The sequence below is a fragment of the Neltuma alba genome, unplaced genomic scaffold (genome assembly GCF_004799145.2).
Source record: "Neltuma alba isolate B1F8T4 unplaced genomic scaffold, ASM479914v2 tig00011479_pilon, whole genome shotgun sequence".
Lineage (NCBI taxonomy): Eukaryota > Viridiplantae > Streptophyta > Magnoliopsida > Fabales > Fabaceae > Neltuma > Neltuma alba.
Genome location: NW_021636148.1, coordinates 435,615 through 461,015, shown reverse-complemented (window position 1 = coordinate 461,015; position 25,401 = coordinate 435,615). Strand labels below are relative to the sequence as shown.

Below are 25,401 nucleotides of genomic sequence, written 5' to 3'. Positions count from 1 at the left end.
GAAAGACAATACCTATTTAGGACAAATAACTAACTCAACTTACTTCTTTAATCTTCTTAAATTAGTCAACTAGCTCTTATAATTAGGACCGAAGGTAATAATAACTAATTTCTCCAAAAGCATTTTACATTATATCATAAAAAAAAAACCTGTAGAAACATTAACATTGTGCAATGCACGGGTAACAACAATACGTTGGAACATACTCCCTCTGATTTTCAATATAAAAATTCATCTATCATTTAATTACTTTTTCATGTTACTCATTTAATTTTACAGCTTTTTCATTCCTTTTTTTAAAATTTTTTCCCCATAATCTTCTTTCTCATTTAATACCCTCATTAACGAATTTCAAGTAAAGTGACATGTAATTTTCATATAATAAAAGAAAGGGAAAATGACCCCCAAAAAAGTTCAAAATTACTAAATACCAAATAAAGAATGTCAACAAAAATTTTGTTATTTACAAATTCATTCAATACCAAATAAAGTATTGTCACCAAACCTGATTTAGAATTTAGTAATTTACAGCTTTTTTTTCTGGTTTTCTGTGAAAGAAATAAAAACTTAACCAACCTCCTTAATTTCCAGGAATTAGTTAAGCAAGTTTTATATTTATATGCTCTTTGCACTTAAAAAAAAAAAAGAAGGGAGGAAAAAAAACTTTTGTCCCGCGGGGGGGGGGAGGGGTGGACTAATTAAAGCTAATCAGAATAGAATTAGCAGGTCGATTCCTGCAATATTCCAACAAGTTTTCATTCACTTTTTACACAAACAACCAGTGCACAATGTGTAGGAAAGAATTTTTCACTGAAATGATGAGCAAGGAAAGCTCAAGCATCTGAATGGGGACTGTACAATTCATTTTTCAGACGCTGTATGATGTAAAGTCCACCTATTTTGTGCTGGCGAAGGTCATAGATGCAAGACAAAACTAGCTGAGACCAATAGAACAAAAACGAAACTCCAAATTTAAATTCTCCTTCTATTGTCAACTCTTGATCTCTTTGATGCGGGCTCGGCTTGTATATTCTCACCACTGGATCGAATCTGGATGAGAAGAAGAAATCATTTCATCATTCAATAATAAGCAAAATATTTGACGACAAATCATGTGGTAAGAATCGTTACCTTATCAAGCTTCTCCCTCACCAACCTAACAGTTTGATTCATAGATTGAGAAGCAAAATAATCCTAAGCAAAGAAAAGGTTAGGCCAAGTTAGTAAATGGTTAGTAGCTTCTCAAGATCTTGCATATAACATGCCGGTTAGAGCATAATTAGTCCAACAACATAAAAAAGCATAATATCATCAGATCCTCAAATACGATGCGTAACGGATTGATGGAATGATACACATAGGGAAGAAAGGTTCAGCACAACAGAAGATACAATTATGAAAAAACTGATTTTCATGTGTGAAATAGGGGTAGCTCAAAAATTAACCAGTAGTAACAAATATAGGGTCTAATGTAGACGCAGAATTGCTTTCTACCTTTCCAGGGAATAAGGTTCATAAAGCTAAGGAGCTTGAAAATTTTCAGAACACAACAACAAATAATGCTCCCCTCATTTTAAAAGATTCACTTTGAAGGCAAGATCAAGACATTCATGTACAATACAGCAGCAACAAACCTCATTCGAGGAAACCATTTTCAAAGGAGGATTACTGCTCAGTGGTCTTCCTTCAAGTTCTCTAGAATCCCTACAATAACGAAAGAGAATCAATTAAACGTTGCCTTAGTTTAAACTGCAGTATCGCACTACAAATAATTGAAAAACCACCTTTTATTAGAATCTAAACGTTGAGGTAGGCTGTTACTCTGAGAGGAGTTCACAACAGTGTTGCTCTTCACGGGAGACCAAGTGTTCAAAGTCGTCGACTCTTTGGATCTTCTAGCTGCTATCATGGTAAATGCATGCGTAAGTTGATAAAAAAGATATTAAAGCAATTCAGTGGATAGCATTTGGACCCTCTAGATTACTTCAGATAAAAATATGGCGAAAAAAAAAAGAAAAAGTGTCTGGAATCAACATTTAATGACAATAGTGTAGTGGTCCACTATCAAGTGTTAGACCTCACGTGCTATGTCTATCTTACTCTGAAACACTGTCAATGTCCTTAAAAATCTTAGAGGATCCTAATCAGTTATAGGATTTCTGTGGCCATACTATAAGTATAAGCCTCACAAAAAAAAAAAAAAAAAGAAAATGTTTTGAAATTGTCTCCACTGCAGGACTTACGATTTAATCGTCCTAAAACCTCCCATCTTCTTCCCTCTAACTTATCCTTTGTGTCCAAGAGGCTTTCGAAATGAGGAGCATATGAGACCACCAGTCGATTCCCGAGGAAAACAAAATCATCCAACTTTCTTTTTGCAAACCTGAAAAGTTAAGATGGGTATTCAATCCTCTCAAATATTCAACTAGTCTCCTAATTCTAGCAAGCTAGACATCAACTAAAGATTGTCATAAATTATTCAGTTTCAGGAACCTGGCATTGCTGAAAAGACGAAATTTTATCCAATATACATCAGTGTATGGCTCACAATCTTCCGCATCCATTGGTTTACATCTGAAGAGTGAGCATATCAAGCAAACTACAAGCATAGAGAAGACTGAAGAACAAGAACACGCAAATTAGAAGGCAACGAACTTACTCCTCGACTTCTCCATAGGTTGAAAACAGTTTCAACAGATCGTCCCCGCAGCCCAATGCTGGAACGTTCTTCACAATCAAATATCTACAGCCTCAAATCCATTGATAAAATATCCCAACCAAACTAAAATAATTTTAGTAGAAAATTTATATAAAAAGCCTGCCATTTAATTGCATTTCATGAAAAGGTAATGTCATGAATTACAAGGACAATAGAATAAACTTGATGGTTAAAGATTAAAGATAAAAATCGAGACCGAGAGAATTAGGAAGCCAAAGAGATGGGGTGCAAACAAAGCACTGACCTGGATTCATCACAGACGGTGTAGACGCGAACCGCAGGGGGTTCATCCTTATACCGAGGCATGATCTTCTAGCCTTCCTGGCCAGGATTGGAGAAAGATCAAATTTTTTACTTTCACAAGCTCCCTGTGCCGCTCAATTACCGTGGCGTATTTTGCGGCATCTTTAAAAGAACGACCGCACGATCAAGTTTCATTCATTATAACTTCTATCTAATATTACTAAGTTAGGAACTCTTTTTTCATACCAGGGGAGACACTGAATCGTAACTAACAAGTAACAGTTGTGAAGGGGCGAAACACAAAACCCAAACAAGATCAACACCACTCAGGTAAGCTAATACCCCTTTTTTTGTGAAAATATCCCAAATTTTAGTAACATTAAAATTGACAGGGTAAGCCAACGCTTAGTGACACCAAGCTTTCCCTGCTTGTGGGAGGTCCCGTATTTGATCCCGTCAGCTTTCAAGTTGTTCAGCTTGCCCTTTGCATTCCCCAAAAAGAAAAATAGACAGAGACAGAGAGAGATTGACGACGGGGCAAGGCACCACCATGCTGTCAATAAAAAAACAATTGTTTTTTAATGAGAACTGTATATCAATTAATCACGATGGGAAAAAACCAAGCGTACATCAAAGGGGGTCAATCCACATAATTGTAGTTATAGCTGAACTGCTGAAGTCCATCATCGTGCAAAAAGAGCAGATAATGAGAAAGGAATAGAACAGAAAATTGACATTCAGTCTAATTCATAATTAACATATACACCTTTCTCCTTCTTCTTCTTCTTGTTTTTTTTTTTTACCAAAAACGTATACACCTTTCCAATTTTTCAATTCAGAGTAGTCTTCGTCCTGCCAATTAATATGGGTACATAGGTGTAGAGCATCGGAATAACAGATTGGAATTTTACAATAATTTTTTAAAAAAAAAGCAATATACCTCGAATTCGTTCTTTGGATTTATTCAGAACCGAAGCAGTGGCAACTTTTCTGGTTCGCGAAACGGAACCATGAACAGAAAAGGAGCTTTCGGCTCTGTGCCCTACCGTGAACCCGCTTGGGTGGCTACCGCCTTTTCCTTCCTCGTCTTTCTGTGGCCGTGAGATTTGGGTTGAGTTTCCGCTGTCTCCGTTGCTCAACTGCGGCGGGTGGACAGGCAAATCAGCGTCGGATTAATTAAAATGTTTTAATTATAGTAAAATATTTTATCCGCGGCTTGTGGAACAACAAATAAAAATTAAAAAAATCTCAAAAAAATAATTATTGAATTTTTAAATTTTAAATTAGTATTGGTTACTGTATTTATAAGGAAAATGACTACATTCAAAAAATAAATAACAACTTGTTTTTGTGATAATTTATAATTTGTCATTTTAAAATTTAATAGTCATTTTTTTTCAAATTTTCTCTAAAAATTACTCAATTCAGTTCTAAATGTAAAGAACATTTCTTAATATAAATTATACTTATGAATAGATTTTATATTTAAGATTAGATGAGTATTATTATAAGAAAGAGTTAACTAATTTAATTTGATAATATTAAAAAAATAATAGAAACTATACATAATTAATAAAGATATTTTAAAAAATTATAAATTTATAAAATAAAATAGATTGAAATATTATATTTAAGAATAAAATATTTTGAAAAAAAAAGAGATAATAGTTTTATTCCCGTTGTGTTAATACAAATATTAGAACTTTTAAGATTTAAAAATTATACATAAATTGAAAGCATTGGCGAAAAGCTAATGTTGAAATTAATTATCAGAAAGTGGACTAAACATGAGATGGGATTAGAACTGGACAAAATCTAAGTTATTTTGGCATAAGGAACAAAAGTCCAACAGCTACTCAATTCAATTGAAAGGTGATTGTGCTCCGAATAATTATCATGAAAAGTGAAAACTGAAAATATTTTTCCAAGAGAAAGAAATCCTCTATATGTGGCCTGTAAAATGTTTTCATGTCAAATGTTTCTTCAAACGCAGAAACCCCTCTAACCCCTTATCACGGTCTTGAGTTGGTCTAGAATACGATAGTATTCATAGAAAAGGGAGGAATCCTTGCCCTCGAGTCCAGTTCTACTCACTCTGTTAGCGCCTGCGAGGTTATTGCAGGGGCTCCCACCAATGACAAGGTCAAACCCACCAAAAGAAGCCATCCATCTCTCCAATTTATCTGCACTCACTTCTTGCACGTCTTCAACCTCAATCAGATTTCCGGTTTGGTTGGTCTGTTCCCACCAACTGCGAATAATGTTTCTATTTACTTCAGATATCTCCACAGATACCACATTTTTAAGTGTAATTCCAAGTCGATGCAGAGCAACCTCAGCGCCCCCAATGCCAGAGAAGAGGGACAAGACATTCATGTCATTTGGAAAACGATCCTTCAATACTGAAAGATGGTAGGCAACTGTATCAACCTGAAACCCATGCGCTTGCACTTAATTAATCAGCTTGTAGAAGGAATTATCAGAAAGACCAAAAAAAAAATCATAATTAGACCGTTTATATGTGGTTTCAGTTTGAAAGCGCTAGAATATATGTCAAAACCAAACATACCCTCAATTACGAAGACTCATTATGATGAAGATGTGTTTGACATACCCTAATTATAAAGACTCGTTCTGATAGAGGAAAACTACCTGAAATGCATTGCCAAGGGCTTTGTATCTATCTGTCCTGGAGATTCCACCACCTCTGGTGTGATGCCTTGGGAATCCCATCAGCATCTCCAATTCATCAGGTTCAAGTGGTGCCACCTTGTTTTTTCCGACCCAAACCAAGTTCCACTTTTTACACTGTTGAAGTATATACTCTTGGACATGTGGAGGGGGTTCGCTATTACTTCCCTCAAGCTTTTTCCTTATTCTCTGTGTGAGTTTGGCACTAGCTATGCAGGTTTGAAGGCAATTGAGTTTTGTTCTCTTGTCCCACGAAGGCCACCACTTGCTGGTTGAAGGTAAAGCTTCGGCAATAGTGAGTGGTTGGGGAGGAGCGAGAGGGTAACGGTTGTGAATGGGAAGATTATGGATATATCCTCTTTTCCTCGCTGCAGCGGAGAAGAATTTGGAGTCAACAAATTCTGGCTCAACTTCGTATAGGAAACGTGATATCTTACTCCAAACTCCTTTAGGAGTGATAGCAACATTTTCATAATAGAAGTAGGGTGGACCATTAACTATCTCTGGGAGCTTTCGCTCTACAATGGGACAAAATTCATTGGGTGTACTTAATCCTGTCATGGGATTAGGAATATGCAACGCCCCCTCATCAGTCGTTGCCGCTATCTTCTCACTTGCCCTGTACATTCTGCTTTTCCATTTTTCGTTGCCAAGTTTGATTCTCTTAGTTGTATAACCATAGGGATATATTGACTGCAAAACAAAGGTACAACATGATTTGGAGATACTTGTATCTACATTATAAAATCGCATTAAAAAACAAAATTTTAAAAGTTATTTAAAACGATTATAAACAATACCTTTTTAAAGGTATAGACAGCTCCACTGTGTTTTTTATCATATGAATTTTGAAGTTGGGAATCAATTTCCTTTTCTATTCGATTAGCGCAAATGAAATCTGTTAGCTCACTCATGTCGGCTTCAAGGCCTGCCAAATGGTAGACATGTCAATATTATTAAGTCAACCACAAAAATGAACTTGCAAATACTACATGAAACATAGAAGGCCAAAAAATTGGTTTTTTCCCCTAAACTTCGATCATGTAATGCTGCCGCTAATACGTGGGAAAATAAAAGAAAAAGAAAACTTGTAAGTAAAACAGAAAAATAAAAAGGAAACTACGGGAATGCGCACACCATGTTTATCCACAGCTATCAAAGCCTCTTCCATTGTGAATCCCATATCCACAAGCGTGGACAATGTCTCGTCCTTCTCTAAAATAAAAGAAGTGTCTTCCTGCATCAAGGAATCATTTAGCAAGATGGATGCTTAAAAAAACAAGGATATCTGACGAACATTTCCATAATAAAGTATTGATAATCAACTGACTCAGCGTGCTTGCTCTCTATCATGGAACAAGTATAAAATCTTATCGCATGGGATTAAGGATATGCATCACCTCCTCATCATCAATCACTATAGCCTTTTCACTTGAACTGCATATTCTGCTTTCCCATTTTTCGTTGTTTTGTTTCACTTCCTTGGCTGTGTTATGAAATAAATATGGTTCCTACAAAGCGAAGACACAACATGATTGAGAATATTTCTTCTTAAATGACAAGAGTCACACTAAAGAAGGTATAGACATAGTCATTTGAAAAGATTACAAAGTCATTTAGAAGGATCGTGCACAATACCTTTTCGAATGTGTGGGTAGGTGCGATGGGTTTCTGATTATGTGAATGTTGAAGTTGGGAATCAATTTCCTTCTCTATTCGAGCAGCGCAAATAAAATCCATCAGCTCACTTATTTGGGCATCAATGCCTGCATGGTGTTCTAATAAGATACCGCAATCGTAAAATCAACCATATAACCATAATGGCTTTGGATGGGGAACATGGTACAAGGATAGGAGGAAAAGTAGTTCTTTCCTCAACAATTACTAAATTACTTCAGATCAGTTAATGCCGCCGATACGAGGCAAAATAGAAGAAGAAATAGGAAATGAAAAGGAAGAAAATAAAACTAAAAAAATGGAAACAATACTACATACCACATTTATCCATAGCTATCAAAGCCTCTTCCATTGCGTATCCCATATCCACAAGCATTGACAGTGTCTCGTCCTTCTTTAACATGCGAGAAGTGCTTTCCTGCATAAAGGAATCAATTAGCAAAATGGAAGGCAGAATCATGATATGCGCCTAGTCTTTTCATACAAGTATGCACCATCAAATATCTCCGGGGAGCATGCTTTTTAGTTTCTACCGTGGAACACAGCTTACTGATGGCGGGTGTACCAGATCCATCATATCACGAGACTGGGGAATGATGATTGAATAATAGTTCAACTTTTTTTTTTTAAAATCTTAAGTTTCGAGTGATAAAATTTATTTAGTTCTTCACACTAATTTATATAATGAGAAGGATTTTTTTCCACCCAAATAGTGGATGCAGAAGTTACTTTCAGAGAAGATTCAATACTCACCTCACTAGTGTTTGTTATTCTCAGAGACCCTTGCAATGGCACGCCAAATACCTCAAGTTCATCATCAGTGGTCCAATCAACGTTATTCTCCCAACTATCTCCGCTTGTATCCTAAACATTTTTTCCCCACGTAGAAATTGAATAAAAAATCAGACGAGCAAGATCTAAAATGAGATAAATCTTACCGAGCAAGATCTAAAATGAGATAAATCTTATCAAATAAACAACAAAACTAAAAGTTTCATAACTTTTTTACTGCTTCCAATATATTTAATTAGCCCGGAAAAACTAAACATATTTAATGACAAAATAATGGAATTTTCGCCGTGGAAACCAGTCATTATTGGCGCTGGATACTTTAAAGATAAAATTTATGTGAAGGGTTTAAATTGAAAAACCGATCATGATTAAGAAGGGTCATTTTGAATCTGATAGCAAGTGAAGACTAAATCCTCTTATTGGAGTGGAAAACATACCATGACCAAGCAGGAAGCAGCTATTAACGTTCACCAAACAGCCTCCAGAACTCTACGAAGCATACATACATCACTAGGATATATCAGAAGAAATTATAAAGACATATCAAAAACGAGTGAACAAACTGTTCGACTAGTATGTAATGGTCAGACAAGATAAATTTAAATAACGAGAAGACTTCTCCAAATCCAAGATAACTACGCGTTAAATGACTTGAACGCTTCTAAAATTTCAAGATAATTACTGACTTAAATGACTTGAACTTGACTATTACTTCATAAATACTTCTCCTGAAAGAAAAAGGCATATGAACCTCGTATGTATCAAATAAGGATGAAAACGGAAATGTTAAGCCAGGGCGTATTTCTTGAAGCTGAAGAAAAAGGCGTGCCGGAAAATGCAGTGCAGCGGGATGCTGGCGTGCTTACTTTTTCTCAGAGGCAGGGATGAGACATGTATTCTGCAGGGGAACAACGGGAGGAAGGGGAAGAAGAGTGGGTGGTGGGCGCGCGCAAGCGAAGAGAAAGAACAGAGGTGAGAGAAGAATGTGAGGACATCGGACAGCATGAAGGTGCCATGAGCTATTGGTGTACGATCGATCACGTACGCACCGAAATGGGGAGCACAACGTCTTGCACCAGTCGCACCGAACTTCGCATTCCGGCGCTCACCTGCATTAACCGTAGGGGTCTCGTCCCCACGCGCTTAGTGTCACCGTCGATACGCGCCTCAAAATGATGACATTTTTTTAAATTTAAAATATCTATATTCTTCGTATTAATTTTCTGAAAGATAATAGAGTTTAATTTTGTTGATACCGAAAGCAAAATAGCAAATAGTAACTATCTGAGTTGGTGGAGCCTTTTACCTTAATCTAATACTACCTTCTATTCTTAATATAAGAGCTAGTTTCACTTTTAATTTGATCTTAAATATAAGACTCTAATCCACTTTATTTCTTATATTTATTATTATTTTTAAGATAGTTCTTGTAATACTAGCACATGTTAAATGTTTCATCAAAATAGTTCTAACTAATGTATATAATTAGTAGTGTATTTTAGAAAATATAACACTTATTTATTATAAATAATTTAACTAATTTTTTGAATTTGTTTAAATTAGTCCATTAACGTTTATAATAAGGATACAAGATAGTGTGTCATGGTATCAACACGATGGTTATAAACTCAAAATGGGGCTTTTAGATGTAGTTAATTTGAAAAAGAAGTCACTTACATTAATGTTGTACAAATTTTATATTTCATATTTAACTAAATCAAGTCACATCTCATCATTTACCCTTTTTAAAAAAAGGGATCTCAATATTTTACCAATTGTAAATATGATTTAGTAGAAATTTCGATAAACATATTAATTTTAATATTAAGAATTAAGATAAAAAGTATCATAAAGTTTTTTTTTAACATAATAGTATATGTGAATGTTTTTATATGGAACAAAAATGACATGTTGAGTGCAACTAACATTTACTTTTGAACACTAAATCCTGTTTAGTAGGAAGTATTAAAAATCTATTTTATATCTAACGGGACCTAAATAGATTTGACCCTATTAAATCATCAGATGTTAGATATAAAATAATAGACATGATCACCGAGCACTTGGATCAGTTGGTAAGGAGTTGTTCCAGCTCAATCAAAGGTCACGGATTCGATCCTTCGGGCATGCAGCAGTGTAGGTAGTAGGGTAGCCGCCCATAATCTCTGATCTGGATGAGTCTGGTTTGTAATTTTCTGAGGGGTTATCCAGGACACCGAGTGAAGTAATTCAAAAAAAATAATAAACATGACATTTTTCTCCATTCAAAATGTTCATGCATTTTGTGCCTAAGAAAATTTTATGATTTCAAATATGCACGGAAAAATATTTAATGAATAGATTTACACTTTAATCTTAATATTATTACTTATTGACTTCTTTTTACACCTGAAAAGAATACAGTGTGATGTCCACTCACACGTACATTTTAATTTCCGGCTTCTCATTCTTTTAAGAAAATTAACCAACCATTGCGGGCAGGAGGAAGGTGAAGTTTGAAGAGAAGATTGTGACAGATGAAAAGGTGCCTAGTGGCTTTTTCTCTAAAAGAAAAAAAGTGATTGAACTTTTAAGGATGGCGACATTTTCATTCTCAATCCCCTGAGAACTCTTTGCTGTCTCTCTATCTTGCGTTTCGATAAATCTTACGCGAATTGGCAATTAGATAATACTTCTTCACATGGAACTAACTATTTTGAAACGTTTAGGGTTTACTTAATATTTCAGTTCAGATTTCATGGATTGAACTTATAGGTTGTGATTCCACGACCAACATTCCAGTCTCTTGCACCAGAGTGGGGCGGCGGATTTGTTTCTTATATTTGAAGGAAGAAAATCAAACTAGCTAGCTAGATCGCTTGGTTGTTAATAAAGTAAGCTAAGCATGTACCTTCCAAGCATGGCAATAGATGAATCTTCTTTTCAAGGGTTTGTTGAGTAAATTGTGCAATCTTCGTAGTAAATTACTGGAAAATTATGTATTTGATTGTGAATTGGACGTCTTTCGAAGAAAACTTTAATCCAATGTTAAGTAACATTCTTCGCAAATCAATGCGGAATTTAATCTAAAATTTAAATTTAACAAGGAGTACATCTGGTTTTACATTAGAATTTATCAAAATCATGTTTAAATAACCCACTAAAATGTGATTTTGTTGATTTATACGTGAACCCAAACACGGACTAAATTATTACTCACCAAATTTGAAGAACCAGACAAGAATCTATCGGCTTGAATTGTTATTAATTTTACATTTGATGAAAGCCGTTCTTGTTAATAGCTTGCAACAATGCAGCATTGATACTTCGACAGGGGAGCTGAGCACTTTGTGTTGAATAGTGCTACAATAAAGTTCGCTGTTTTACAAATGTTTTCCGATTCGCAATATGCATTAAGAATGTTCGAACCTAAATGCTCATTGTAAGTACAAAATTCTCATGGGTCATGCAAAATGCAGAAGGCTAAAGTCTTGTGCTTCACCAGAGTCATAACATCCAAATTCGCGAATTATAGACCCAAGGCCTCAAACAATTGTTTGCTGTCTAGTGGTAAAACTAGCAGTGACTATATTTATATGAAGAACCGCGAAATCGATAATCTGATCGGATCGAAGAATCTGCACGAAGCAATTGCAGTGTTCAATAGCATGCCACTACGTGACGTTGTTACCTACAACTTGCTAATTTCTGGTCATAGCAGATATGGGTTATCGAGCCAGGCTCTTCATCTCTACGCTGAAATGGGTTTAATCGGAATGAGAGAGAGTGCTTCGACGTTCTCCTCTGTGATAGGAGTCTGTAGCGAAGCTGAGTTTTATACAGAAGGCATTCAGGTGCATTGTAGAGTGGTTAAACTTGGATTCGATTTGAATGTGTTCGTTGTTGGGGCCATTATTGATTTTTACATGAGTATGGGACTAAGTAGGGTCGCAATGAAAGTGTTTGATGAGTTGCCTCAACGAAATTTGGCGATATGGAATATAGTGTTACGTGGGTTATCAGAGCTGGGTCGAATGGAAGAAGAAGAATTGCTTGGATTTCAAATCCAGATGGAATCGGAAGGTGTCGAGCCAAATGGGCTTACCTTTTGTTATCTACTTAGGGGTTGCAGTAATTTGAGATTGTTCCATGAAGGGAAGAAGATTCAAAGCCGTATTCTGAAACTTGGGTTAGGGGAATCGAACATTTATGTTGCTAATGCTTTGGTGGATTTTTACTCTGCTTGTGGGTGTTTAGTTGAGGCGAGGAAATCGTTTGAAGCTATTCCAATTGACGATGTTATTTCATGGAACTCACTGGTTTCTGTTTATATAGACAACCATTTGTTGTTTGATGCTCTGGAATTATTTACAACCATGCAACTATGGGGTCAGAGACCATCCATCCGTTCATTAGTGGGGTTTCTGAATTTCTCAAGTAGGATGAAAAATATTAATCTGGGGAAACAGATTCATTGTTATGTTCTGAAACTGGGTTTTGATACCCAAAGCGTTCATGTTCAATCTTCCTTGATTGATATGTACGGAAAATGCAGCGACATTGATAGTTCGATTGCCATATTTGAGTGCCTTCCTGAGAAAACTTTACAATGTTGCAATTCATTAATGACATCTTTGTCTCAATTTAATGCCACAGAAGATGCGGTGCAGTTGTTTGGTTTGATGATGGACGATTGTATTAAACCAGATGAAATAACTTTCTCCACTACTTTAAAAGCATTATCTGTATCTGCTTCACCAAACTTCACTAGCTGTCAGTTGCTGCATTGTTTGGCTGTAAAATCTGGATTTGAAGAAGATATTGCCGTTGCCTGCTCTCTAATCGATGCATATTCAAGATTGGGGCATGTGGAACTTTCTCGTCGTATTTTTGAAACTCTTAATTCTCCAAATGCCATTTGCTTCACTTCAATGATAAATGGGTTTGCACGAAATGGGATGGGGCGAGAAGGCCTTGAATTGCTTCAAGCTATGGTTGAGAAAGGCCTAAAACCAGATAAAGTTACCTTCTTGTGTGTATTAGCAGGTTGTAGCCATTCGGGACTTGTTGATGAAGGAAGATTAGTGTTCAATTCTATGAAATCACTTCATGGGGTGCACCCAGATCGCCAGCATTTTTCATGTATGGTGGATCTGTTATGCCGCGCAGGATTGCTATATGAAGCTGAAGAGCTGCTGCAAAAGGCACCTGGAGAAGGCGACTTTGCTATGTGCTGTTCATTACTAAGAAGTTGCAGGGTCCACAAGAATGAAGTGGTTGGAAGAAGAGTAGCAAAAATGATAATGGAGCTTGGTCCAGATGATCCAGCGGTTTGGTTGCAAGCTTCACAATTCTTTTCTGAGATTGGGGATTTTGATGCATCTATGCAAATCAGAGAGGTGGCTCTAGCCAGGAAGATGATATGGGAGATTGGTCGTAGTTTGATTGAGATAAAGCACTGATGTTAAGGTATTCTTTACTTTGTGGAGTCTTCAAATCTTGCATTCTAATGGGAAAAGAGGTTTCCTTTGAAGTGGGGTTTTGGGTGGGCATGCCAAGAAAACGAGGATCTGCACTTTCATTCCCCGTTTGGTATAACTAACTGGGATCGTCTTATTGAAATAGAAATTATTTCTTTTCCCTTTATGTATGCCATGACACACTTTTGCATTTTTAAATAGCTAAAAAATATAAAAATGTCTCGTAGATTACATGTTACTGATATCCATTTCTCTTTCAAAGGTGCTAAGGGAAGAAAAAGCACAACTGTATGCTATTACTGGTGAGTCTTATGATTGGTTGATGAGTAAAGCAAAATACTACAAACAATTTCCCTTGTACTTTAAGTGTGGGCATGTAGAAAATTGAATGCCTTCATCCACTTCCAAGTCAAGCCATAAAGTCCTCCAAATCCTCCATTTCTAGAGATAATCTGAGCATATAAATTGTAACCAAAGTAGTCATTGAAATTAATCACATCGACCAATCCTTGCAATAGAACAAACAAAGTCAAGATATGGATAAATTCTTTCTTGTTTTTTTCCTTGGTTTGCTAATAGCGGCTCATGGAGCTGCAGGAAACGTTTCATGTGACCAAATAGGCATGCTAGGAGAACTTGAAAGTCTGGACATAGAAGAAGAAGAAGAAAATGAGGTAGAGATTTCAGAGATCCCTTCATGGAATAGTGAACGTGGTGCCAAAGTTCTTGTGAATGTCGATAGCTTTGGCGCCGTTGGAAATGGAGAATCTGATGATACCCAGGTCAGGTTCCTTTTTGCCCCCTTTTTTGAGTGGTGTTATGGAGATGTACCTGTAATAATCGGTATAAGTACTCCATTATTTTTCTACACATGCACTCTACACTTAATTCATTATTAAACATGGCCAAAATATTTTTTTCTCAGTACTAGCTATGTGGGTCATGCACCATTGGTTACTAACAACACATTATTTTATTCTTTCTCTTTTCTAATGTTGTGATTAACAGGCTTTCAGAAAAGCGTGGGATATTGCTTGCTCTACTCCAAAATCTGTTTTCTTAGTTCCTCAAGGACGCCGTTACCTAGTTAATGCAACCAGATTCACAGGACCTTGTGCAGACAGGCTGATTATTCAGGTAAGTGTACATCCAGGTTTTCTGATTTATTACCGTCAGATTTATCTACAAGATCCAGTGTTGATATGCTCATTGCATAACATTACTATTTGCAGATTGATGGAACAATTGTAGCACCAGATGAGCCAAAGAACTGGGATCCAAATTTTCCACGGACTTGGCTTGTTTTCTCAAAGTTAGATAAAGCTATTTTCCAAGGACATGGGGTTATTGATGGCTCAGGAAGTAAATGGTGGGCAGCATCTTGCAAGAAAAACAAGACAAATGTAATATTTCAGAACTGGACCCTAATTGTCTTGTGGTTTCATACAAATCCTCGATTGAACCTAATAACTTCTCTTTTGTGCTTCCTTGCATTCTTTTCTGCAGCCCTGCAAAGCTGCCCCAACAGTAAGGACCATTTTCTAAAATCTTATCCTCTCAATGTTTGAATTTTTTCTAGAAGAAATATTTGCAGGAAGTGCAATCATAATTACATAGTGAAATTTAACTTGAGAGGTTTTTGTAGGCATTTACCATTGATTCAAGCTCAGCTATAAGGGTGAGAGGACTAACTTTCCAGAATAGCCAGCAAATGAATTTTGTGATATCCCGATGTGATGCGGTTCGAATTAATGGTGTAAAAGTGTCGGCACCAGGGGACAGCCCAAACACTGATGGAATTCACATAAGTGAATCAACAAATGTTGTACTCCAAAACAGCAGAATTGGAACAGGTTCTTGTCTTTGGTTGAAATTTTGTGCTGTCAACTTAAATTTCATTTTACAGGACTCAGGAAACAGAATACAAAAATTGAATTGTGATAGATTGAGGTAGATAACTTACATAACACATAATACACAACGTAGAGACACCAAAAAATAAAACGGAGAAGGAAATAAAACACGAGCTGACATAGGTTAACTCCAAATACTGCTCTGATTACAATGTTTCAACAAATAAGTGGCATGCTCCAGAATTTCAAGAATTTGAGATTAACAGGCGAATGCCGGCAAGTTGTTCTCATGATGGTTGTGTGTTATATTCAGGTGATGATTGTGTGTCAATTGTCAATGCAAGCTCTAATATTAAAATGAAGAGGATTTATTGTGGACCAGGACATGGGATTAGGTAATTGATTCAATTCTCTTTCCCTTTCTTCCCCCACCAAGTATAATTTAAAATTAGATTGTGGGCTTGTACTTTACATAGAGGTTGAGGTGAGCCGCACTACTGTTGGCTTCTGAATAGTGTGACTACTTATAGATTTTATATTATATATTAATATATAGATATAAATTATTAGTTACTTGACGTGTACATTGCTCCCTTGCTAAAAGTCATAAATCCCTGGTTTCTTTCTTTTCTCTGAACACTATGCTTTCAGCATTGGAAGCCTTGGGAAGGACAACTCCACTGGCGTAGTCACTAAGGTGATTTTGGATACTGCAGTTCTTAAGGAGACTACAAATGGTGTCAGGATTAAAACTTGGCAGGTAAATTTCTAAATTTTCATAAAATCATTTGGGAATAATTTGCTATAATATCATATGTCAGTAATAACTAATTGCTAGGAGAAATTCAAGGTCGGGGAAGGGGGATCTCAGAACCGTTTAGGATATTATTGTCTTCTCAAGAGAAAGTTTCGTGGTGCTTTCTCGTATTGGAAACAAAATTGTAGTGTAATAAATGTAAATGATACCATCATTCTATAGTGTGTAAAGATCTTCTTCCATGAGTCATTCAGATATTGAGATTTACTTCTAAATTAAATGTAAAATTCTAGTAGAAATTGATGTTTTGAGATTAACTAGGACTGCTTTGTGTCCTATTCTGGCATCATGCAGGGAGGTTCTGGGTATGTTCGTGGGGTCCGATTTCAGAATGTGAGGATGGAAGACGTATCAAACCCCATAATCATAGATCAGTTCTACTGCGACTCCCCCACGACTTGTCAAACCCAGGTAAGGACGGATAGTCTTCAAGTTTTCTGTCTCGTCAGTTTACTATATACCATCTTCAAGTTTTCTGTCTCATCAGTTTACTATGTACCATGTTCGTATGGTGAAACCCATCACAAGATGGTATATTGCCCTCTTAAGCTATGATATCTTGGATGCCAAGGTATAAGATATCAAGGGGTCTAAAATAGTCAAATTCATCATGCCAGGTTCTCAACTTTCAATTGTCATGGAGAGAATATACTCAAAAAAGTTAATAAACCTTTCTCTTGTACATTTGATTTTTCTTAGGAATCAGCTGTGAAGATAAGCGAGATCGTATATCAGAACATCAGTGGGACAACGAAGAGCGCAAAAGCCATTACATTTGACTGCAGTGACACAGTTCCATGCAGCAGCCTAGTGCTTAGCAACATTGACTTGGAGAAAGAGGATGGCTCAGTGGAGACATACTGTCATTCAGCTCAAGGCTTTGGATGTGGGGTGGTTCATCCTTCTGCAGATTGCCTGAATTCCGATGACAATATTGCAGAACCAGTTAAAGATGATACTCGTCACATGGAACTATAAATTTGGTTCTATATGCATACATTATAATAATCCTTTGTGAAGTAACAAGAAGGATTTGATGGTGGAAGTTTGAAATGAGAGATAGCAGAAGGGATATATGGTTTGCCATTTATTTAGTTAATTAAGAGTAGAAAATATTCTCCAATTTGCCCCAGAAAAGGAGAGAGCATTGGTTGAGAACAAGATTGAAGAAGGAGAACAAGATATATGTGCCATTCTATGATATTGTTTGAGATGTATTTAAATCTTAGCAAGTTAGCATTACAATTGCTTGGTGTTTTTATTGATTTTTTATCCACTCATCTATGAGATTTTTATTTGCTTAATATTAAAATATTAAAATCAAGATCATGTTATACCAAATGTCCCGTGTAGAGTCTTTACAAGAATGTGCTATTTGCTTCTCAAACTTAAAAAGTCTAATTTAATAACTTTTTAATTTTATTCTAATTTAATATATACACTTTTAAAAAAAAAGACTTCATGATAATAAAGAAGAACAAAATTATACGTTCATGTAGAAAATTTAATGATACAACTTACAAAATGGAAACAAATAAAACTTTTTCTTTTTGACTTATAAACAAGACCAAAGAAGTAGCTTTTATACCAAGAAGCCAGTGGATCTCACACAAATTCCTAGCTCTGTTCCTCCTGGTAAAAAAAGATGAGAATTTGTTTGTTACTTGTTCTGCCTTTTTGGCAACGGTTTGAACAGCTTCGATATGGTCAGGATATCAGTTAGAGGAAGAAACAGTGAAAGGACAAGTAAGATACTTTGCAGTACATGGTTAGCACTAAACCTATTACTTAGTAACAATAAAATATAAATAAACTTGAAGCTATTTGATAGTACACTGCTATTAGTGTTCTTATTTAGCTTCATGAGGCTAACTGACAAACACAGCAATTCTGCATAACAGTTGGTATGCCTCCAAAATACATTGTGGTCCACAGTACAACTTGTAATAAAATGGGACCAACTTTGATTATTTAATTTAACAGGGCGAAAAAACTGCTAGCCTGCATTATAGAAGGGAAAGAACAAAAAGGAATCTTTTCCTTGCTCTTCTTTGGCTTCTTGGTTTGCTCCATGTTTTTGATTAATTAGCTTCTCTCGAGAGCAAGATGATCTACAAATTAGAATGTCTGCTTTTAGATCTGTGAAGTGATATGTGGAGAAACTAAATCCCACAAGAGCATACATATCATCACAGCAATCCTTGTACCTTTTAGGTGTAAAAGGTTATGTTAAGCTTAACATAACGTCATGATCATAAGCTTAAAGGAAGAGCCTGATTCCAAAAAAATTGGCCTAGATTCTCTATGAGAATTGACATCCTGACAGCTTCACATCATCGCATTTCACTTGACCTCTTATCGATCAGAACTCTTCATGGCTAGCCTTCTCCATGAACATTAAGCTTTCAATTAAAACATCTTTATTATGAACGCAAGTCCAAAATATCAACCTAATGGGAAGGAGGGCTTTTTGACTTACAAATCACGTCACACTCGTGAGGCTTCCTATTGCGGGACTCATAATACTACCTTCGGTCCTGAATATGAGAGCTTATTTGATTTTTATTTTGGTCCTAAATATAAAATTTCAATCTATTTTATCTTTTATATTTATGCATTTTGTCCAAGGTAATCTTTCTAACAATAGTAGTTCTAGCCAATACACTTAATTAGTAAAGATATTTTAAGAAAGACACTACTTATTTATTATAAATAACTAACTTAATTTTTTTTAATCTTATTAAATTAATCAATTAATTCTTATAATTAAAACCGGAAGTAGCACATAATTGTCTTTCTTCTGTATCCGGCCCATAGCTTTAGACTTGTGGCGCAGCCTGGCTACTATGGGTTTGTGTTGAGTTTTCATGACCAAACGTCATATGTCTCAGGCCCGACACAGTACGATTGCCCAGAAACATTTTTCTTTTTGTTCTGGGAGTGAAACAAGCGTTGAATTTCTTGATGAGCGTGTGAAGCTTCTTGAGAGAAAATTGCCAAAAAAAAAAGTGAATTTTGACCAACAAATTATTGGTTAAGATACTAAGTATATTTGTTAGGAGGGTTTTAATTTTAACGCTTCTGGTCTGATAGAAATTTATCTCAAATCCAAAATGACTTGAGAATACTGAGTTATATAAAAAGAAAATGACAACGTGGATTAGGTATAACAAAAGGAGTTAATCCTTCACAACGTGGTGAACCAATGTTTGAATTCTCGCTGAGAAATATGCCCACATTTAGTATCCAATAGTGTCTCAAATAGGATTACTTTCAATAAGAGGATACCTATGCTTCAATTAAAAAAAAAAAAAAGGCGAATCGTGAGAGGTGTACTTGGAACACAGAAAGATCGTGATTGTGATTTAGAAGGACAGAATGAACATTCGAAGGAAGCAAAAAACCAAAAGGGAATGCACATGGGTGTGCGCAGTGCACACAAACCATGAAACTAGAATAAAAAAGAGGGAGGTAGTTGTCTGTGCGACTGTGCGTAAATATGTCACCTTGTAAGTTGCTCGTGACCTCTCTCTGCCACTTACATAGGCCAACCACTACAAGATAAAAACTGTGTGTGTGTGTGTGTGTGTGTGTGTTATTTCCTCCAAACTCCTAAGTTATAGACATCGATAAAGCCGAAGTTCTTTTTTTGTGGCTCAAAGCCATCCTCATATCCGTGAATAGTTCTTTATGGGATTATGAGTCGTTTATATTCGTGAAATAGTTATGAGTATCCGCTTCTTCTTTTCCCCCCCCCCCCCAAATATCTTTCCAAAAGAAAAAAAAAATAGAGAAATGTTGCCACAATAAGAGCCAGTGGTGGATACAATGCTCATTTGGTGTTGACACAAAATTTGAAGGGGCTAGTCGCTTCACGCTCAAATTAATTATACTTTTCCGATCCTAAATATAAGATTTATTTTATAGTGTAAATTACACTAGAAAAGAGATTTTATATTTAGGATTGAAAGAGTATTAAATTAACCTCTATACAATATAGTGGTTAACTTAAGTTGATTATCCATGCGCAGTCAATGTTAAATTTGATTCCTAAATTAATTAAGTGTAAAAACGCAACCAAAGAAAAGAACAATTAAAAGAAATATTTTTTGATTTTTTATAAATAATAAAAAAAGAAAAATAAGAAAATAGATAAAATAAGATGATGAAACTTTTTGAAAACAAATGCGTGCCTACCACAGTTCAAAAGGTATGGAGTAATTAATTATTAAGTGTTCAACATCTAAATCTTAGGCAAACACCTAAATCAAATTATTTAGGGATAATTAATCCACAGCTCCTTATAGTTTCAACTAATTTTGAATCAGGTCCTTATAGTTTTTTTTCTTTTTATCAGGTCCTTATACTTTCACCTGTTTTTAATTAGGTCCTTGCATTTATTTTTCTTTTTATTAAGTCCTTATAAGTTCACCTTATTTTTAATTAAGTCCCTGAATTTTTTATTCTTTATTTTATAAATTCTAATAGTACTATTATATAAACATAAAATAGTATATATTATTTAATATTAGTTTATAAACAATAATATTCTAAAGATATTGAATTGTTATAATGATTTTAATTTTTTCAGCAAAAAAATTAATTGTTCTAAAAACTTTTCCTGAATTAATTAATTCTATTACTTTTTTATTACATAATTATTAATTTAATTTAATTATTAATATTTTATATTTCAGTATTAATCTATTTAATTAAGCTTATATTTAATTAATAAATAAAAATTAAAACTACATGGACCTGATTAAAAATTTAGTGAAATTATAAGGACTTAATTAAAAGAAAAATAAATACAATGACCTAATTAAAAAAAGGTAAAAGTATAAGAACATGATAAAAAAAAAAAACTATAAGGACCTGATTCAAAATTCGTTGAAATTATAAGGACTTGCAGATTAATTAACTCAATTATTTAATCAATAAGTATACCAAACAATCTACAATATAATTATATTTTAAATAATTATTAAATACCACTTAGCAAGTAATTTATATTCAATTTATAACTTGCACTTTTAAAAAGAACATTCAAAGGATATAAATTATAAAATCATCAAACTCATATAAAAATATATATGATTAAATAATTCGAGTAATAAATTCAAATATAAATCAAAAATATTTAATCACAATACAATTGAATAAAAATAAAACTCCCAAGTGTAGAAATTCAAAACTCAAATTTTAAAAAATCATAATAATATATACAAGAGAAAAGATTAAACGATGATAACTTTTTTTTAAAATACAGAGACCCACGCCACATAATTTATACTAAAAAAATGGTTGCATTACAAATTAGCTTCAGTATTGATCATGTGGTGGGGTTAACGAAATGGTTATCATTAATATTATAATAATTGTTAATATTTGTGTGGGCCATATAATAATTATTGCGACCATCCATAAGAGCGAGGTGATGCCTTACCTGGAAGGGCACGGGCCCTTTTATTTTTGGTCTTTTTGGTTATTAATATCAAAATTACTCTCAATTAATTAGAGAAAATTTGGATACAAAATGTAAGAAAATTAAGGGTTAGGTCGCATCTTGCGTATTAAAGTACTACATCTAGTCCTAATTATAAGACCCAGTTGATTAATTTTGAGAGATTAAAGAACTTAGTTAAGTTAGTTATTTGTAATGAATAGATGTTGTTTTTCCTAAAATATTTTTGCTAATTAAGTTTATTATTTAGAACTATCATTATTAGAAGGACTATTTTAGAAAAAATGGATAAATATGAGAGACAAAATATATTAGAGTTTTATATTTAAGACCAAAATAAAAGCCAAACAAGATCTTATATTAAGAAACAGAGGTAGTATATTACTATTCTAAAATAATTTTCGTTGCTATTTTGCTCTTACAATATTTTTTAGTTAAAATAAGTATCGTAAATTTAGGAGGTGTTTGACAATCTTTAAAAGTATTTTTAAAAAGTAATTTTCTGCAAAACGAGACAAACTCTTCTATATATTTACTTCATGAACAGTAAAAATACTTTTAAAACTATGGTTTGGTTTTTACTCAAACACCCACTTAATATAAAGAGTGCTATTGAGAGACGCGTGATACTTTAAGTATTTTAGGATGTTAAATATATAAAAAAATTATTTAAAATAGTGAATATTATTGAAAAAATAATTTAAGTGCTTAATTATTTAATCTAAAAATTAATGCTTTAAACAAAACATATCACATTAAATATTAGAACACATTAAACATTAGAAGTATGGCCTTATAATTTCAAGGGTTAATTAATCCGCAAGTCATTATAATTTCAACGAATTTTGAATCAGGTCCTTATAGTTTTTTTCTTTTTATCAGGTCCTTATACTTTTACCTTTTTTTAATTAGGTCCTTGTATTTATTTTTCTTTTAATGAAGTCCTTATAATTTCACTAAATTTTTAATCAGGTCCATGTAGTTTTAATTTTTATTTATTAATTAAATATAAGCTTAATTAAATAGATTAATACTGAAATATAAATATTAATAATTAAATTAAATTAATAATTATGTAATAAAAAAGTAATAGAATTAATTAATTCAGAAAATTTTTTTAGAACAATTAATTTTTTTGCTGAAAAAATTAAAATCATTACAACAATTCAATATCTTTAGAATATTATTGTTTATAAACTAATATTAAATAATATATACTATTTTATGTTTATATAATAGTACTATTAGAATTTATAAAATAAAGAATAAAAAATTCAGGGACTTAATTAAAAATAAGGTGAACTTATAAGGACTTGATAAAAAAAATAAATACAAGAATCTAATTAAAAACAGGTGAAAGTATAAGGACCTGATAAAAAGAAAAAAAACTATAAAAACTTGATTTAAAATTAATTAAAACTATAAAGACACGTGGATTAATTATCCCTAGTTTCAATGAGGGTAGAGAGAGTATAAGGAAGGATTAAAAATTTAATACCAAGAGGGCGCATGGGGTTCACGGGGAGGCTTGGAGTTCACGAGGGCATGACACGCCGCAGGACACCTCAGATTAAGAAGGTCGTTTCGTACAGAAATACGAGCCCTGCCCACCCACAAAATCACATGTGATTATTTTATTTATTTATTTATTTTAAAAAAAAGGCCCGAAGATTCGGGCAAATTATTGGAGTCAAGTAGGCCGAAACTGAGGAACATAAAAACTAAATAAATATTAGCCATACATTTTATGATTTTTTTGATGGGTTATATTTCCAGAAAATTTATATTACATTGCAAAGTATTTAAAACTTTAATTTTTTATTTTGCAAACATCCTTGTATTGGAAGTCAAATTTTTGACCTTCTATTTTAGAGAATAAAGATGGCGTCAGAATTTAGTAAATTTAATTTAGAAGTGGTGATTTTTAAAATAATTACTAACATGAATTACTTTTTCTTAACCCGTGCAGTCTAGCTAAGAAAACGTCTTGTCATAATAAAAATAAACCAAGAACACATGACAACATATGTGTGGGTTCATGTACTCGGGTAAGTTTAGTATGTGTTCCTTCTCACCTACATCTAAAATCGGAATAAGTATTTTATTATGTTATATACTCCTTTACGTCTCAAAAAATACTCTTCCGGTCCTAAATATAAGACCTTTATATACTCTAGTATAAGAGTCTTCATTTAGAACTGGAAGAGTACTTAGCTAATTTGAATATATCAATAAAATTAGATAAATTAGTTAGTTTTAATAACACGACCCTATCTCACTAAAATACCCATATATGATATTATATTGTATATTAGTTTATAAGTTAATTAGGTAAATTAGTTCCCAATTAAAAAAAAAGTAAATTAGTTGAAAAAAATGATAAATATAATACATAAAATGGATTGGGATATTAAATTTATGGTCAAATTTAATATCCAACTAACTTTTATATTAAATATTGATAGTACTTCTTCGGTTCTTAATATAAGACCTAATTGTTAAGTTAACTTTATTAGTTTATTTGTAAATATAAAACCTATTTCTTATATTTATCAATATTTCCTAAATTATCCATATGGATACCTTCTCAACTAATAAGTGAGGGAGGGATGATATTAAAAAAAGTGATTATGGTGTTTTAGGAAAAACATGTTATATTTCTTACAATTAACTAACTTACCTAATTTTCTTAATCTAACAAGATTAGTTAAATATATCTTATATTAAACACCGGAGGAGTATAAAATTAAAAAGCCAAGGACTATGGGGTTTAGTAGTACAAGATGTGACCGTTGTAGCATCAGGTTTCAAGTTCGATCCCCATCTTAGGCTTTACCCTTGCCATCAAAATTATTAAAAATATAAGCATATATAATTAAACAATCAATATCAATATATCATGACAAAACAAATTTAAAGTACTCACAGTAAGGATTCAAACTCAAATTGCAAACAGTAACACTAATTCATCACATTATTTTTTGCACAATGCAGTATATAGTACATAGCACTCTTTCTGCCTTTAATATAAGATCTATTTAACTAATTTGATTAGATTAAGGAAGTTAGGTAAGTTAGTTAATTATAAGAAAAGTGACACATTTTTCTTAAAACACCATAATTATCTTTCTTAATACTCTATCTCCCTCTTCTACTTGATTATAGTTGAGGGAGTATCCGTATGAGTAATTTAAAAAAAATTGATAAATATGATAAATAGGTCTTATGTTTAGGACCAAAATCAATTTAAGAATTGGGTCCTATATTAAGGACCGGGGAGTAATATATTAACAGAGACTAAGACTGTTTTTGGAAGCAAAATCCGAAGGGAAAGGGATATGTGAAAGTAACGAACAGTTTAGGAGATGGCGATTCATAGTGTAAGGTGGCTTTCAAGCGGCGGCATTTTCCTAAATATAGGGCTCACACACACCTCACATTATTTGATTCATCACCATCTTCATCCCCCTCCCTATATGATTTTCAACCAATAAATGATTCCAGAATTTCAACATTAGAAAATAATCATCAAAAGATGCTAACAACAAGAATCAAACCCAAAATCTTTGAAGGGACATTATTTGACGGTGTCATTTGAATAAATGATTGCTCAAACAATTTGAATAAATAAAAGGAAAAATCACTTTGAGGTGCAAAACAAAGGAATATAGTCATTAAAAAGTCTT

At 33.7% G+C, this 25,401-nt stretch overlaps 4 protein-coding genes across 7 annotated transcripts; 2 read left to right on the top strand and 2 right to left on the bottom strand.

Annotated features, from left to right (window-relative positions):
- Positions 1-695: 695 nt before the first annotated feature.
- Positions 696-4,100, bottom strand: LOC114713893 (RNA-binding protein 48). Of its 4 annotated transcripts, none has more exons than XM_028898563.1 (9): positions 3,903-4,100; positions 2,964-3,515; positions 2,660-2,743; positions 2,494-2,574; positions 2,172-2,383; positions 1,785-1,899; positions 1,635-1,704; positions 1,132-1,194; positions 696-1,050 (listed from the first exon to the last, which is right to left on the bottom strand). In XM_028898563.1, exons 2-9 carry the CDS (start codon positions 3,023-3,025, stop codon positions 973-975), a joined length of 765 nt encoding a protein of 254 aa, XP_028754396.1. In that variant the 5' UTR covers positions 3,026-3,515; positions 3,903-4,100; the 3' UTR covers positions 696-972. The 4 variants fall into 4 exon arrangements, with proteins under 4 accessions (XP_028754396.1, XP_028754399.1, XP_028754400.1 ...); XM_028898566.1 differs by having other exon boundaries at positions 1,785-1,902; positions 2,244-2,383; positions 3,903-4,099; XM_028898567.1 differs by having other exon boundaries at positions 2,244-2,383; positions 3,903-4,099.
- Positions 4,101-4,963: 863 nt separating this feature from the next.
- LOC114713920 (DNA (cytosine-5)-methyltransferase DRM2-like) lies at positions 4,964-9,237 on the bottom strand. The gene is made up of 9 exons (XM_028898601.1): positions 9,172-9,237; positions 8,084-8,194; positions 7,649-7,748; positions 7,292-7,431; positions 7,054-7,164; positions 6,791-6,890; positions 6,454-6,581; positions 5,615-6,346; positions 4,964-5,392 (listed from the first exon to the last, which is right to left on the bottom strand). The coding sequence occupies exons 1-9, from the start codon at positions 9,235-9,237 to the stop codon at positions 4,964-4,966; spliced, it is 1,917 nt and encodes a 638-aa protein (XP_028754434.1).
- Positions 9,238-11,574: 2,337 nt separating this feature from the next.
- Positions 11,575-13,645, top strand: LOC114713919 (putative pentatricopeptide repeat-containing protein At3g05240). Its single transcript, XM_028898600.1, has one exon. The coding sequence runs from the start codon at positions 11,575-11,577 to the stop codon at positions 13,561-13,563; it is 1,989 nt and encodes a 662-aa protein (XP_028754433.1). The 3' UTR covers positions 13,564-13,645.
- A 333-nt stretch (positions 13,646-13,978) lies between these two features.
- On the top strand, positions 13,979-17,592 carry LOC114713891 (probable polygalacturonase At1g80170). The gene is made up of 9 exons (XM_028898561.1): positions 13,979-14,363; positions 14,590-14,718; positions 14,814-14,984; positions 15,088-15,108; positions 15,227-15,434; positions 15,748-15,829; positions 16,086-16,194; positions 16,546-16,662; positions 16,951-17,592. Exons 1-9 carry the CDS (start codon positions 14,118-14,120, stop codon positions 17,227-17,229), a joined length of 1,362 nt encoding a protein of 453 aa, XP_028754394.1. The 5' UTR covers positions 13,979-14,117; the 3' UTR covers positions 17,230-17,592.
- The last annotated feature ends 7,809 nt before the right edge of the window (positions 17,593-25,401 follow it).